This window comes from Acanthochromis polyacanthus, chromosome 14, assembly GCF_021347895.1.
Source record: "Acanthochromis polyacanthus isolate Apoly-LR-REF ecotype Palm Island chromosome 14, KAUST_Apoly_ChrSc, whole genome shotgun sequence".
Taxonomy (NCBI): Eukaryota; Metazoa; Chordata; class Actinopteri; family Pomacentridae; genus Acanthochromis; species Acanthochromis polyacanthus.
The window spans coordinates 20,741,997-20,758,064 of record NC_067126.1 but is presented as its reverse complement, the minus strand read 5'-3'; the positions used below and the strand labels follow the sequence as shown (position 1 = coordinate 20,758,064).

General features: G+C 39.1%; 2 protein-coding genes and 1 non-coding gene across 3 annotated transcripts; all 3 read left to right on the top strand.

Annotated features, from left to right (window-relative positions):
• Positions 1-2,254: 2,254 nt before the first annotated feature.
• trnas-cga (transfer RNA serine (anticodon CGA)) lies at positions 2,255-2,336 on the top strand. Its single transcript has one exon. It is a non-coding gene; the product is annotated as a tRNA-Ser (tRNA).
• Positions 2,337-2,872: 536 nt separating this feature from the next.
• On the top strand, positions 2,873-7,072 carry nabp1a (nucleic acid binding protein 1a). Its single transcript, XM_022191836.2, has 6 exons — positions 2,873-3,988; positions 4,231-4,369; positions 4,456-4,527; positions 4,935-5,019; positions 5,142-5,211; positions 5,739-7,072. Exons 1-6 carry the CDS (start codon positions 3,895-3,897, stop codon positions 5,942-5,944), a joined length of 666 nt encoding a protein of 221 aa, XP_022047528.1. The 5' UTR covers positions 2,873-3,894; the 3' UTR covers positions 5,945-7,072.
• A 2,792-nt stretch (positions 7,073-9,864) lies between these two features.
• On the top strand, positions 9,865-12,195 carry LOC110949669 (C-X-C chemokine receptor type 1-like). Its single transcript, XM_022191833.2, has 2 exons — positions 9,865-10,372; positions 10,531-12,195. Exons 1-2 carry the CDS (start codon positions 10,366-10,368, stop codon positions 11,607-11,609), a joined length of 1,086 nt encoding a protein of 361 aa, XP_022047525.1. The 5' UTR covers positions 9,865-10,365; the 3' UTR covers positions 11,610-12,195.
• Positions 12,196-16,068: the final 3,873 nt, after the last annotated feature.

Genomic DNA, 16,068 nt, shown 5'->3' with positions numbered 1-16,068 from the left:
TTATCAATAGAAATAGCTCAAATGTTATTTGCTGACACTCTGTTTCCAAGATTTCTGCCTCTGTCTCATAGCAGAGTGATTGAAATTTCATTTTTAGTGCTCTAAACTCTCAGAAGTACACTACAAGTCAAAAGTTTGGACAAACCTTCTCATTTAATGTTTTTTATTTATTTGTATTATTTTCTACATTGTGGATAAATACTGAAGATTGACACTTTTTTGTTTGCAACATAATTCCATATGTATTCTTTTACAGTTTGATATCTTCAGTATTAAGCTACAATGTATAAAATCAATAAAAACAAGTGAATGACAAGGTGTGTCCAAACTTTTGATGGGTAGTGTAAGTTGTAGCAACCTGTTTTTGCCCAATAAAGCAACAACAACAACAACAACAAAAAAGAAACATTACTGTATACTAATTCATGCATAAATAGTCCATATGTAAGTCTGGTCCCTGGATTTTGGTGGCCCTCAACAAGATTTATGTCCCTAAAACACTCCCAGTGTATCACCATACCACTTCAGAACTGAATGAACCCACACATTTGGCCAAATGAATTAACAGCAAATCTCTTCCTACATGTAAAGACTATAACATTTTGAGAAGTTAAACAAGTAACAATTACACTGCATTTGAAACGATAAATGACACAGTTACTGTATTTAAACTACAAAAGCAACATTGTTGCATATAACAAATGTACACTATTGTGGATGTAGCGGATGATGCAAGGCTGTGTTCATTTTCTGTTCTTCCAGTACTTAATATTCTTTCAGGCGCCATTTGTGCAAAATTACTTGGTTCATTCAAATAAGTTGCACATTAAGATTTATTGCCATATTAACCAGCAGACTGAAGAAGTCAAGACTGTGTTGCTACATGACAAGAAAACATTATGTTACGAATGAGCAACACAAAAATTCACAGTGATTTGGAGTCCCCTCCATAGCGATTGTGGCCGTAAACAACTGCTTAGAGTGTTTATGCCCGTGGCTGAGTCTGTCCATATGAAAATTATTGACCGCATGGTCTGGGGGATTACTCAGAGGATTGAGGTGCTTTCTGGGATATAAATTGCTGCTGAATTATTTAAATATTCTCTCTCTCTCTCTCTCTCTCTCTCTCTCTCTCTCTCTCTCTCTCTCTCTCTCTCTCAATACAATAAGCACCATAGATGAAATCCCATTCACCCTGATGGTGTTGGGTGGAAGGAGAAAGCTCAAGGTTTTAACATTTATGAGCAGAAGTAATGAGACAATATTCAGCTATAATTTGGATGGCCTTTAAAGAAAACATTTGCAAATATAGTATGTTGTTAAAAAAAATGTCAAAATTCCATCATCATTTGAGTCTTTCACTATGTGTAGATGACAATTTAACATGTTCATTTTATTTGTAAAAACACTGATATCAATATATCAAGTTCTCATGAAGAGCAACACCAGGAGGAGGAATGTTCTCAAATGTGCAACTTTGACTGCGCTCAAAATGAACTGAAATTGTTACTGATTCTCTCTAATTCAGATACTAAGTCTTCTCTGAAGAAGGCTGTCTCAGGTTTCTTATGCTGGACAGTTACAGTATCACTAAACTCCCTGAATAAAGGCTTTCATTCACAAATACAATCGGTCTCCTCACAGGTGGTTAACTTTAAGAATTAGAGACCTTTTGTATCAAAGGAAAATGTTAGTCTTGCACAGTTGGCTTAAAAACAAGCTTTGTTAATTATCTAGTTTCTCTTATCATGAAACAGTAAGAGCAAAACAGAGCTTTTTTTTTAAATCAGAGAAACACTTTCACCTGAAATGGATTTGCACCAGGGCTATCTTTGACGCAAGCGTGACTTTAACAAGGTGGAGAAACTTTTTTACAGTTATTAAAATGCATCCAGTTTTAAATCCTGATGTAAAACAACATCTATCGATGTAAGTGAACAAAACAAACCCTCTATTTAATGGCACTGTATTTAAAGATGAGTTAGGCATATTTTCAATGAGGATATGTATTATTTTCATGTCTGTATGTGTTAAGATGGTGTTTGTCTCCCTCCTATGTCCGAACTTATGCCAACACCCTGCGTTTCTTCCACTGCACATCGTCATTGTCTATTTCACAGCTTTATCTATTCAGGACACAGATGCAAACAGTTGTTTGTGACATTTTACTCTCTTAACATCTACAAAAACCGAAAATAGCCGTGTGTCTTGCAGATCATTAAAACTACTGGTAGGAGCTATATTGGTTTGTATAGTCACGGTGGCCGAGAGGTTAAGGCGTTGGATTCGAAATCCAATGGGGTTTCCCCGCACAGGTTCGAATCCTGTTCGTGACGTTTATTCTTTTGTTTGTCTTGCATCACATCACGGAACAATACCACAAGTCAAACCGAATACAGTTGTAAAAATACAGCGTAGTGAAGGTTTTTTTTTTTACACAATCACACAACTGCGGTACTATCACACTCTGCACTGCAACTTTTGTGTAGTCACAAACACGTTTGATGATAGCAGTCACTGTTAATCGAGATTACCAAAACTGATTATAATCGTGAGTTCCAAAATAACACATTACTTTTGTCGTTAAAACCTATGGTTAAAACGATCCCGTTTGCTCTCATCTCGCGTTGTTTGTGAGCGGAGTACATTTGGTATAAACCAAATGCTTTCTTTACTGACTTTAAACAGCTCGACACAGTGTCTGCTTACGCTTGTGACTGCAATGCATTTACAACAATAGACGCTTAGTTTGTCTTGTCTCTACCTTTCGACTTGTCTGTACAAGAACACACCAAAGGAAATTTCTACCAGTATACCCCTTCTCCACGTACAATCATGGAACTGGCCAAGTTGGATAAATGGCACCGGCAGTCGTCGCTGACGTAGTTTTTGGGGCATTCTTGAAGTAGGGCAAATCGTAGGGAAGAGCTAGTACTGACTTTAAATAGCGTTTTGGGGCTTTAGTATTGTGTAGGTGTAAATAATCAGGACATTTGTTATATGGCTTTTCGAATAACAGCAACGGTGTAGGGGGACACAGATAGAAATAGATACACTAGTCGTGTAACAAAGCATTTGGCCAGACTGCGCGCTAACAAAGCTAACAGTTCCTTATACTTACAAGAGCCACACAAAGGAAAAGAGACGGATTGGTTTGAAAGTATTAACGCCAAATTGAGTTGTCGAACAATGCTGTTATCTCCAAAATAGTTGGCAGTGCAGACAATGTGTCAAGCTGTAGTGATACTTTGAGTCATTTGAGTGGTATTTGTTAAACAAACACTTCAGATTGGACAGCGAGTCTGGATTTGTCAGCCAGGATTGGCACTGTTTTCTCAGATTTAGGTATTTTGGCCAATTGCATCGTTAAATCGTAGCCAGCTACATTAGTACGGTTTTCACGTTAACTACTGCTATGTGAAGAATGAAACTGCCATTATGGCGATAATCGTTAAAAGCGAGATGCCCAGAGACTCGTATCTTCAAATTAGGAGAAGGTAGCTGACTACGACCTAGCAAATACTTAGCGAAGTGTTCCTTAGCAAAGCTACCTAGCTAGCACATTTAGTCACCCTGCTAGTGTTAGTTAGCAGTGAAAAAAAGCTGTTATCTTTGAGCTCTTACGTCCACGGCCACGATCGTCTATAGCATTAATTCGAATGTAGTCGATTTACGGAGAAGCTGGTCGTTGTTTGTAACGTTAGAAACAGTTAAGAGAAAGTTACAGTGAGTGAAGTGGGGTTTAGTTGACGTTTAGCTAACAGGCTAATTGGTTAGCTGGGCTAAAGCTAACGCTATAGCAACACATTACAAAGTAACGACAGCCCGCACTCATAGCTGCTGAGTAAGTGACAGGAAGGGAACCAGTAGTGGTTATTTTTTTCGAACTTAACAATGGCAGCCCCAACAAACGAGGCCTTGTTTTTGATTAAGGATGTGAAACCTGGGTCGAAAAATTTGAATATTGTATTCATCGTTTTGGAAATAGGTAAGTAGTTGCACTGTGAGGGAGGCTAAAGCAGTCTCTCCCTCAGTCAACTCGTGTTCTTTTTCTTAAAGCGACCGCTACATTTTTCGCCACATAAATCACAGTAAAAAAAATACCGTCACTGGGGCTTTGCTTTTAAATATATTTGTCCATCTACAAGTTAGTAATTTGACCCTGATGAGGTGTTTTAAATACGTTTGCTCTCTTGTCTAACTTATCCTTTATACTTTTGTTTTTATCAGGACGAGTGACTAAAACGAAGGATGGCCATGAGGTTCGCTCATGCAAGGTGGCAGACAAGAGCGGGAGCATAGCAATCTCTGTTTGGGATGAACTCGGCAGCCTTATCCAGCCAGGGGACATCATCAAGCTGACCAGAGGGTAGGATTGTTCGTGTGCTTGGGAGCGTGCTTAATATCCAAAAAATGATTTGTTTGCATGAGTTAAACGTGTGATTTCTGTGGCAGCTATGCATCCATATGGAAAGGCTGTCTGACCCTGTACACTGGAAGAGGAGGAGACCTCCAGAAGATTGGAGAGTGAGTAGCTGGCCATATATCTATTTATACTTAAAGTACTTGTCCCTCTTGGTATTCTGGTTGGCATATTTCCTCTGCACTGCCTTTATAAATGGCCTGAGCATTTTGTGAAGTGACACTGACATAGGTTTCAAAAAACATGGATTAAGAGCACTAGTACACTAGTACTTTAATTCATGAGTAATTAAACAAAACAACTATGTATTTTCTGAACTTTTTATTCTCAGGTATCATATTGACACATCTTGCTATTACTTTTACAGTGACTTGCCTACTGCATAAAATCTTTTTTTTTTTTTTGTAAGAGAAAAAATGGTCTGTTGAACTAATGACTGAAATGTGAATTCCTACCAAATATGTCATTCCAGATCTTTAAATGTTATGTTAAAATATGATGGTGTTCTTAGATTCTGCATGGTGTATTCAGAAGTGCCCAACTTCAGTGAACCAAACCCAGAGCTGCTAGCCCAAGCGAACCAGCAAAACAAGTCTGTAAGTTGCCATTCAAAACTTGTGGTAATATGTCATCTTCCTTGTAGTGAATGAATAGAGATCAGTCATAACATTCATAACAGTGCAGCCCTGTTAAAGGTGACATTCTCTTCTTCTAACAGGGTAAGCCTGACCAGAACCAGAGAGGAAACTCTCCACCCAATCAGAATTCAGGTACACCTGCCCCACCAGGTGAGTTTATTTTTCTGCATGCCTATGACTGCACTAGTAGGAGCAGAGTGTTCTGTACAGTAGTGTATTTCAATAGTGTTAGTACAAAGTAACAGCTGTAGTTGTATCGTAGAAATCTTGACAAGTTAACTGTGTTTACATTGATAAATTATGATTCAATAAATTAAACTAAATGAACTTCAAAAAAATGAAATATGAACATTGACAGTCTGTAATGCGAATAGCAGGCACAATAGGGGTTTTCAAAAAAAGGCAGTTTGACTTGTCAGGAGATGAAGCTCTCGTGTGTTACGAATGTCTTAAGAATATTTGTCCAAAAGAAGTGTTTCAGTCAGCCTTGGCAATGTCTTTGAGTCATTCTGCACTACACTGAGGACCTTGAATTCAAAGCAGGGATTGTTAATTTACATCTTTGCTTCACAAACTTTTGGTTTCCTTTTTTTAAAAAAAAAAAAAACTTATGAAAATAGAAATATCTTAAGTTGCAACTTTTCAGTGACAACTTACTTGCACCTCTCCTCGCACAGGTAACGGTGCCATGCCACCATTTGCCAACAACAACAACCCACCATCCGGTGCGCCTCGTGACCCCGCATTTGGGAACGTTGGGCGGCCCAATGGCCGGTCACCTGGCAATGGAGCACCTCCGGTTACTGCTGCTGGACCCCCAACAGCCACAAAGTCCTCAGTTACCATTAGCAACGGCAGGGATCCACGACGTGCCAAAAGATGAAATTGGGGTTAGGGGGATCATGTGAGAAAACTGTGGACATCCCCATTTCCCCCTGCCCTTTTTTTAACCTTTCGACTCCACCTCCACAACAGCCCATGTTGGCTTTCAAAATAAATTAAGTTGGAATACTTGCATAATTTTTATACAGGCTAACATAGTCAAATGTTTGTTATGCATAGTGCGAGTACTAGTGCTCTCAGTAAGCAGCACAGTGTGATCATGATCTACCACATGATGCACTGTCAGGATTCTTGCATAGATGAGACCTGGTGGTTATGTTATGGTCAGCTTCTCAGTCTTGCAAATCTCACTGCAAATTGCCACTTCTGTGCCAGTGTTACCTCCCCTGCACACCAACCAAACCCCGACCCCTCTTATTTTCTTTCAAACTATACACCCTACTTGAACACTTGATGCACTTTCTTCTCTTAATTTATGTTGAGGCTTGGCTGTCATTTGAATCAGGAAATCAATTTCTGCTTTTGTTTAATAGAAAAAAGGCCTTATGTTGGTGAAAATGAGTTTTTGGACTGAATGCCCAAGTGAAATTCTTCAAAGGGTCTTCCCTCTTTTAACCAAACTGTATCCGAAGTGACTCTGTGAAAGGAAAGGTGTTAGTTTTGAATTTTTACTGATAGGTAGGTAGATCGATGTGAAACCTTTTTTTTTTCATGAGACATGTTTTTCTTCTTTGCCATCAATTGTACCTTTATATCAAGGTGGGACCACTTAAATACTAGCAAAACGGTTCACCAAATAAATTTTAGTGTACTTTTGCTGCCACTTTCTGTTTTCTCTAGTCTAAGAACTTAAGTTACTATTAATGTCAATAAAATATCATGTTGCTCATCCCATGCTTACGCTGCCTTGTAAATGGCAAAATCAATTCAAACCCTTCACATGCAAAGATGTAGGGGGTTATTCTTTGGTTGTCATTGTTGAAATCGGTTTTCCCTCGGATGCGCACGGTTTCACCCCAACATGAGATCAGTGTGTGGGGATTTGAATACAAGTCACCCCTAAACCTCATCACGCTGTGAACTGCCACTGCCATCCTCTCATCCAATATCAGTTCATTGTACAACACCATCTAGTGGCTAGAAAAATAAACTGCCATTTGTTATTTTGGGAGAGTTCCAACATGTGTGCTATATCTGAGTTGTGTACTGTTTCCCTGTGCATTAATTATTCCATTTTGAAGCAATACATTGCATACATGAAACCACCTGTTTCTTCACATCCTTTGTTGCACCAAGCACCTTCAACTTTCTGGCCTCTAAATGTTAAAAGTTGCTCCATTTCACTTCTGACGCACTTTTTCTTCCCTTTCGGTGCGTCAAAGGGGCAAAGATGCTGTTCAAATTCGATGAGTACACGTATGACCTACTTTTCAAGCTGCACAAAGGAATCTTATTTGTATGAAACCATGTTCTTGTTGTGCAGGCATAAACGGAACAACATTTTGGAGTGGATAGAAGTGGCCAAGTAGGGCTCATCTGAAATGAAACCATCTGTCATACTGATTCATCTGTGAGCCACTTCAGCTACATGAGACTGAAATAGAGCTTTAGATGGGAACAGTTTTCTCTCATGCTTTCTCGAAGCCAGTCATAATGTGAAATCTGAAAGGACACGCATCTTCACAAAGATGTGAGATCTCTAAAGTTTGCACATTAAGTATTTCTCTGATCTAATAGCAGAGGTAGAAGTCCACATTGCCTCTTTGGCACTACTTATTAAGCTTTAAGATGATCAATTTGAGAAATTCTTAGATTATTTTCTCAAATAAGGTTCAGGTAGTCAGGAAAGCAATTACCCCACCATTTACATCCGTAGTAATTACCACACATCTTAACATTATTACTAAAATGAAATTATCCTCTTGTTCAGTGGACATTCTTTCAACCTACCTCTACCTCTTTAAAGAAATCCTTAATCTCATCTGGTTAATTTCCTGAATATTTAAAATCAACTGTAGTTCAACCATTTCTCAGAAAGCCAACCCCTTGACCCATCTGTTTAAAATGATCTTCGCTCAATTTCTAAACTTCCCTTTTCAGGCAAGGTTTTAAGAACAAAGGGGTGACTGAGCTGATCATTGATTATTAAAATGACAACAGACTCTTAGAATCATTTCAGCGTGAGGTACAGCACAGAGGCAGCACTTTTGGGTCTTTAATGATATTCTGTGACCAAGCGTTTTATACTACTATGGATCTTATTCCATCTTTCAATACAGTTGACACTTCAGTTTTAAATAAGTGTCTTAAACATCTAGTAGGCAAGTCAGGTACAGTTTTGAGGTTGGTTTTATCTGTCTAGTAAAGTTGCCGCTGAGTTTTGTAACTAATTCCCTCCACTCCCTCAGATGTATTTCTCATTTAACAGAACCATAACAAAATAAAGCAAAACACAATCCCATCTTCAGTCCATCTATTAGCTATACCTGAATTATCCTGCAGACGGTTGCAGGGGGCTGGAGTCCATCCCAGCTGACATTTGGGGAGATGCAGGATGCATTCTGTCCACGTTGCCAGTCACACTCACTAATGAAGCAACCATGTATGTCTTTGCACTCATGCAGGCACAGGGATAATATACAAACAGAAAGGCCTCAGCTGGCCATCATGTTTGCACCAGAAAACCTTCTTGCACCACTCTGCTACCCTCTAACATCCTACAGATGTTATAAGACGGTTTTCCCACAACTTTCTTCAAGCAAAACCCCCATACATCAGAGGATATTAGGTCCAGACTCTTTCAGTGAGAATTCAAGTGTTATCTTTGAGAACAAACTTCATTTTGGGGTAAATCTGTTGCTCAATGTTGCTTTTCTGGCACCTTCATAATATTTAACAAAGGCTTTCTATTCACAAAGAGCTTAGAAACTGCCACCCATGCTCACCTTACATCCCAAACCATTGAAATTCTACCTGGTCTAAAATTCTGCAGCAAGACTGCTCACTAAATCCAATGAAAGAATGCACATAATAGCATTTTTTGCATCCCTCCGCTGGTTACCTGTCGGTTTCAGAAATTAAAAAAGCAATCATTTATTTTAAGGGTGTTGGAGGGTGTCAGATTTTATCTCCGTTTGCTAATTTCTTTTGAGTCTGAATGCAGACTGAGATCCTCCAGGTGAAGATCAGGTCAGAATGCCCTGTTTCCCCAATTGCATTCATTTGAACATTTTCATTTTGTTTTGTTTTATGTTTTGTTGCTTGTCTCCACAATACCACATGGTTCTAAATCATATGTTCAAAACATGTCTATGTACTTCCACTACCGTTTAGCAGAAAAGCACCGTACTTGTGACACTGGAAGTTGAACCATATGAGAAGTGCGGCAGGAAATGTGATGCTAGATGCTCATGTGTCAACCAAGATGCATGTCATGAGCTGGGAACTTCCTCTCAGCAGCAGCGGTCAGGTCAGTCAGAACTGCCTCTCCATCATGCGGTTTTTGACATTTAGAATTGTACTGGGCTGATAGAGGCCCACATTGAGACTAACCAAATTAGTCAAAATAATTGAGCTAATATGTAGAGTATCATTCAAAAGTTGAGGTCACCCACACCATTTCATGTTTTCCATGAAAACTCATGCTTTTATTCATGTGCAAACATTTTTGCACAAGGGTTTTCTAATCATCAATTAGCCTTTCAACACCATTAGCTAACACAATGTAGCATTAGAACCCAGGAGTGATGGTTGCTGGTTGATCATATTATCATATAACACTATCTAGACTGTATTTCCGATTAAGTTAGTGTTATCTTCCTTGAAAAAAACTGCTTTTCTTTCAAAAAACAAGATTTCTAAGTGACCCCAGACTTTGAACGGTAGTGTATATATACTGTCTAAATAATAAAGGGCATCAGAAACTGTATGCATCTTTAAAAAACAAACAAACTTGATATGACATTGACTCATTGGCATTTTCACTGTCTTCTTCATCCTTACAGCATTTGTTTTGAATTCAAGACCTTATGAACTAACAGTTTCTCTTTCAATTTTTTCATATAGTGTGACAGCAGATCTCATGACACCAATGACTCCGATTGAACTGGGTTTGTTTTGGGGGAAGTATTGTGGTCCAGGAATAACTTAATGATGACTATACAAAATGATTGGTAACGATGTGTAAACAAAAACACACACTTAAAAAAGAAAGAAAACAAAAATCATGATTAAAAACCATGAAATCTGAATAGATATATAGGTATGGTAGCATCCTCTGCATAAATCAAATGGGACTGGAAACACCTTCCTCTTTGAATTCTTGAGCAAATCATAATGTGTATTTACGAAGCAACAGGAAAATAAGCCTGGTGGGAGGGGTGTAGAGAAATACAGATTGTTCCTTGTCCCCTTGTGACATACTCACTATGCCAGACTCAGAAGTTCAGTGAAGACACCACAATGACTGGTAAGTTCTTTCATCCACAGAATTATAACTTCTATAATAATAATTTACTTTGATTGTTTGATGTCTTGAACATATCAATGGCATAGCAGCCCAAAATACTTCACTCAGTTACGTATTATGAAATTAATTTGATATTTAATCTTGACTTTTGTTCTCAGATCCAAACTCATCTGCCTTTTCCTTCGACTTCGGCGAAATTTATGACGCACTCAACTTCACTTATAATGACTCAAGTGAGTTTTACGTTGACCCTGCCACCCAGCCGTGCAGCACCTTCTCCATGCCAGATGCTGTGACAGTCGTTGTCTGTATATTTTACATCCTGATCTTTCTGTTGGCAATTCCTGGAAATCTGATTGTGGGGCTGGTGATTGGTCTTAACAAGCAGTCCCTGCCTCCATCTGACCTCTACCTTCTTCACCTGGTAATTGCAGACCTCCTACTGGCCATTACCCTCCCATTCTGGGCCACCTCTGTCACACAGGGCTGGGTGTTTGGAGACGCCATGTGCAAAATAGTTACTATCCTCCAAGAGCTGAGCTTCTACTCCAGCATTCTCTTCCTGACATGCATCAGTATGGACCGTTACATGGTGATCGTACGAGCTATGGAGCCTCGTAAGGCCAACCGACAGCTGGTCAGCTGGGGAGTCTGTGCTGCTGTCTGGGGTGTTGGAGTGCTTCTGTCCCTGCCAGGTTTCTTCAGTTCTTCTTTTTCGTCTCAGAACTCCAGTCACATAGTGTGCGCTGAACAATATGATCTCAACAGCGCTAACGAGTGGAGGCTGGTCACCAGAATTTTTCGCCACGCTTTGGGTTTTTTCATCCCCTTGGCCATTATGCTCCCCTGTTATGGAGCAACCATCCGGCGCCTCCTTCACATCCGTGGGGGGTTTCAGCGGCAACGTGCCATGAGAGTGATCGTGTTCGTGGTCGTGGCCTTCCTGCTTTGTTGGACTCCATACCACATTGCAGTGCTGGCAGACACGTTTATCAGGGCAAAGATAGTGCCCTACCAGTGTCCTGCGAGGTTGGCAGTAGACCGGGCTATGTTTGCGACCCAAAGTCTGGCCCTGCTTCACAGCTGTGTAAACCCAGTGTTGTATGCTTTCGTTGGCAAGAAATTCAGGAGGGGGTTCCTGCAGATGATGATGAAGACAGGCCTCGTGGAGAGAGCATCGGTGTCGAGAAGCAGCAAATCTTCGCTGTCATCAGAAATCACATCTACATTCATGTGAGACCACCAGAGAGTATTGTACATATTTTTACTATTGTGTTGCAAGTTTGTAAATAGTTTTGGATGCTTTGTTGTTCTTTAGAATCTTATTTAACATAGCTTTTCAGTGTTCTACCAGAAAAATGCTGCTTATAATGTTAAGCTTTAACCATTTGTTGTTAGCTGTTGAAATCCCCTCTCTTTACTGAACCATTTCCAGTTTTAAGGAAACTGTGAAAACCTGTCTGTCAAAATAAAAATTTCAAGTGTCAAAATATTTCAACACAATGATATTATGTCACAACTGTTGATGAACACTTTGACATGTAGGTGGGAAATGCTTCAGACTTTGAAATACAAGTCAGTGGTAGGTGGTGAAATATTTGGCCTCTGTGCAATCTTTTAGACTGTGTATGATTAAAATTCCCAGACCACTGTTACGCTGCTTTTTTGTACTTCAAGCTCAAGATGCCTAAACTGCAGCATAAAAATAAAAATAACATGTACTATGTTGAATTCCTATATTACTATAATACTATCTATATTATAGTAATTATGTATTACAGTCATTTTTTAAGACAGCTGGCTGTCATTCACATGCCAAACAATTTGAGGTGTCTGTATAGTTGAAATTATCATTAAAGTTTAATAATGAAAGAAAACATCCACTCTGCTCCTTTGTTTGTGATTAATATAACACCACAGAGTCACTTCATATTTCTCTTTTGACGTGGACAGTTTCTCAGAAGGTTTGTTTTTGTTTGTTGCAACCTCACAGCTTGGGGGAAGCAGAAGTTTTGATGACTGCGGCAGCAAAACCTCAGGAATCTGCAAGAATGAGGTCAGGGAGAAAACAGTTTCTCCCTCTTGATTACAGAATTATCTCAGAGAAGTGCCACTGACAGGCACCGAAACTTATCAAAAAGAAGAAGTCTTTTTACTGTAGTTTAATTTAGGCTCACAAAGTCAGTCTAAAACAGGCATGGGCAAACTACGGCCCCGGGGCCACATACTGCCCGTTGGGCTTTTCAATCCGGCCTGCGAAATAATTTTGACGAAATTACAGTGAAGACCGCATTCATTTGGTCTTCCCCTGCAGTACCCGACGTTTACGTTGACCCCACTAGATGGCGCGCTCCAGACACAAGTGACCTTTGTTGGTTTATTTTCTCTACTTCTACTTTGCAACTGCATTGAGCTCTGCCATAACAATCAGTGGATTAAAGAAAAGAAAAGTCGACAGTAAGTGTCGAGTGTTTCAGAAGGAGTGGACTACTAAATATTTTTTCGCTGAAGTCCGTTCAAAGGCTGTATGTCTTATTTGCAATGAAACCGTTGCGGTTTTTAAAGAATACAATATCAGCCGGCACTTTTCCACGAAGCATGCTAACTACGCTAGCAACCAGTCAGCGCAAGAACGGACAGCTTCGGCTCAGAGGCTGCAGCCAGTTTTCAGACTTGGCAAAATACGTTTTTTTTTCTGCAAACTACGATTCAAGAGTCAAGCATGAAGGTAAGTTATTTGCTAGCATTCAAAATAGCAAAGGCTAGCAAGCCTTTCTCCGAAGGGGAGTTTTTGAAAGAATGCATGGTAGAGACAGCAAATCCTGTGTCCAGAGAGCAAAAACAAATTTGAATGAAAAAAAATAGTTTATCAGCAGGACAGTTACTTGCCGTGTTGAAATAATAGACGAGGACTTAACCAGCTCACTGAACGAAAAAGCGGAGCCCTTCAAGCTATATTCATTAGCACTGTACGAAAGTAATGACATAAAAGACACTGCTCAGCTTTTAATTTTTATTAGAGGGATTAATGAACATTTTGAAACAACAGAGGATTTTTTGACCATAGAATCCATGAAGGGGAAAACACGTGGAGAGGACTTGTAGGACAGGATGTCTGGGGTCATCCAGAGGATGAAGCTGCTGCGGTGTAAGCTCGCCAATGTCACCACAGATGTTTCGCCAAACTCGACAGGAAAAAAACGTTTGCTGCTGAAAAGAATCCAGGATAATGTGAAGGAGGAAAACCCTGAGCAGGATGTGATTTTCCTACACTGCTGAATCCATCAGGAAGCGCTCTGTAAGTCTGTTTTGCATCCTCATCATGTAGTGAAGCCAGTTGTAAAACTCATTAACTTTATAGGAGAGAGAGGGCTTCAGCATCATCAGTTCATGAATTTTCTTGAAGAAACTTTGACACCAGACTTTGATGCACTGGCAAAAAAGGGTGACTAACAACACTGTTCCCACTGAATCTGAATGTGAGTATTCTTTACTTTGTCAGTATTGTCTTTAACATGTAATTCATGTTAGTTTGCACAATCTCCAACCATCTGATGCTGGTCTGGCCCATCTGTCGAATTTCAAAAATCAATGTGTCCCCTGAGCCAAAAAGTTTGCCAACCCCTGATCTAAAATCAGAACAGTCGGGTGATTCAAGTATGTTGAAGTCTTTGTTGTATATTGTTGACACAATGTAACAGTAAGTCATGTATTTGCTATTTAACAGGAAAGCTGATTCCATTTTCAACAAAGTAAAAAAGGTCCATGCACACAGGACAGATTCAACAGTACTGTAGATTTTGCAGTAGGGACAACGCATTTAAATTGTTACAGTTGACTACTTTTCAAGAGGAACTTCCAAATTTGTATATCTTAAACAATGTTTACTACCATTTAATACAGTTACTTACTAGCTAATAGTCTTATCACTGCAGCTAATACCACTGTTACTAATTTGCAAATACAACCACTACAACTACAAGAACTGTTGCCACTCTGAGCTGTTACACCTCTTACTACCGCTGAAACTATTAATGCAACGACACTGTTACTAGTTGTACTAATAATTATATAATGCTACTATCATTACAGCTACAACTACTCCTAAATGTAACAGGAAAAACGGTCCCAACACTTACGGCTACCACAGCCAATACTAGCAACATTAACATTACTACAACTATCACTTATTACTACTATTACGACAGCTGCTACTACTATCACTGCCATTACTATAAGCTACTATTAGTACTACACACCTACAGCGACTAGCTATTACTCTTATGGCTGTCGCTGCTGTTTCTACTACTACTGACACCAGTATTAGCTACTACTATCACCATAACTACTATTACTATCACCACTACTAGCTAATGCTATTATTACTACAACTACTACTACTGCCTATACAAGTTAATACTACAATCGCTATGGCATCTATTGCTACTTGTACTACCACAACTATTGGCTAATACTGCTATTACTACAGCTACTACTACTGTCAGTACTAGCTAGTACTATTACTACCACAACTAGTATAGCCAGTACTAGCAGCTACTATCACCACATCTACTACTTCCACAAACACAACCATTGCTAGCTATTACTATTAATAGTATAGCTATTGAATTCCATATTAAATACATTTATTTTGTCACTTTCTTTGAAGTTCAACAGTTACCAGACATCATATCCAATATTTCCAGTCAACTAAAGAGCATTAATAGTTATCACAAACTGGATGAACAACAAAAATGAATTTTCAGTCCTGCTGAACTAGCATTTACAAGTTAGTTAACCGTTTAAGCTTCAGTCAATTCCAGCCGTTTTCAGTACAAAAAATCGCTAATATTCTATTTTTAAATAAAAAAAATTACGAAAAATACGGGGAATATTGGACGCGCATCGGGAGGTGCATTTCCTTGAAAACGACCGATTCGGGGATTTTATACCGACTTCATGACATGTTTTGGACAAAATAGTTTACTGGCTTGTGTCATCTGATGAAAAAGGTTGGATTATGGCCGTTTTTTGTGGAATCTTTTTTTGTGTGTGTAATAATAAACCCGGAAATGTGAGTCGCGCTGTGTGCTTTGAAGCCATGTATAGAGAACGGATGGATGAATATTTGTTTTTGTCGGACAAATGTGTTTTTCTCACCCGCTGTGGTAATCGCATCTGAAAGTGGTTTATACCGGCGGATTCATGAGAATCTAAGCTTTCCATCAGTGTATAGTGTTTGTATAATCGCGTTTGCACCCGTCGGACATTCTTGAAATTCCTATGCAAATTAGTAGGTGTACCGCCGGCGGTACACTGAAGCTTAAAGGGTTAATGTTGTCTGACAGGTTTTCTGCTTGTTGTCCACAAATGTGCTTGTGGCAGTGCTTTGATAGTTAAGACATTAGTTCAAAGTTACCTGCTTTTCTTAGCCAGGTAAGTCTAATTTTTTTTGCAGCATTTTAAAGTTTAATTCAGGTGTTGTAGGTTGAAGTTATTTGTATTAAGCAACTATTATCAGGAACTTCTTGTTAAGGGTTGTATTGTTCCAACTAGCAAATGTGATGATGTCGCGTGCTAGCAGCAGGAGTTCTGAAGTTGTTTTGTTAATGCTTGTGGCTGATGGTTTGATGAGTAAAATAATTCATTTTAAATTCTTCTTTGTTTTTTATGTGTTTTAAATTTTTGCTAGTCTT

Bases quoted from the DNA above. Each gene is read 5' to 3' on its own strand.
- nabp1a (XM_022191836.2), top strand. From the start codon at position 3,895: ATGGCAGCCCCAACAAACGAGGCCTTGTTTTTGATTAAGGATGTGAAA. The intron at 3,989-4,230 runs GTAAGTAGTTGC...TGTTTTTATCAG, and splicing joins ATTCATCGTTTTGGAAATAG to GACGAGTGACTAAAACGAAG. The intron at 4,370-4,455 runs GTAGGATTGTTC...TTTCTGTGGCAG, and splicing joins ATCATCAAGCTGACCAGAGG to CTATGCATCCATATGGAAAG.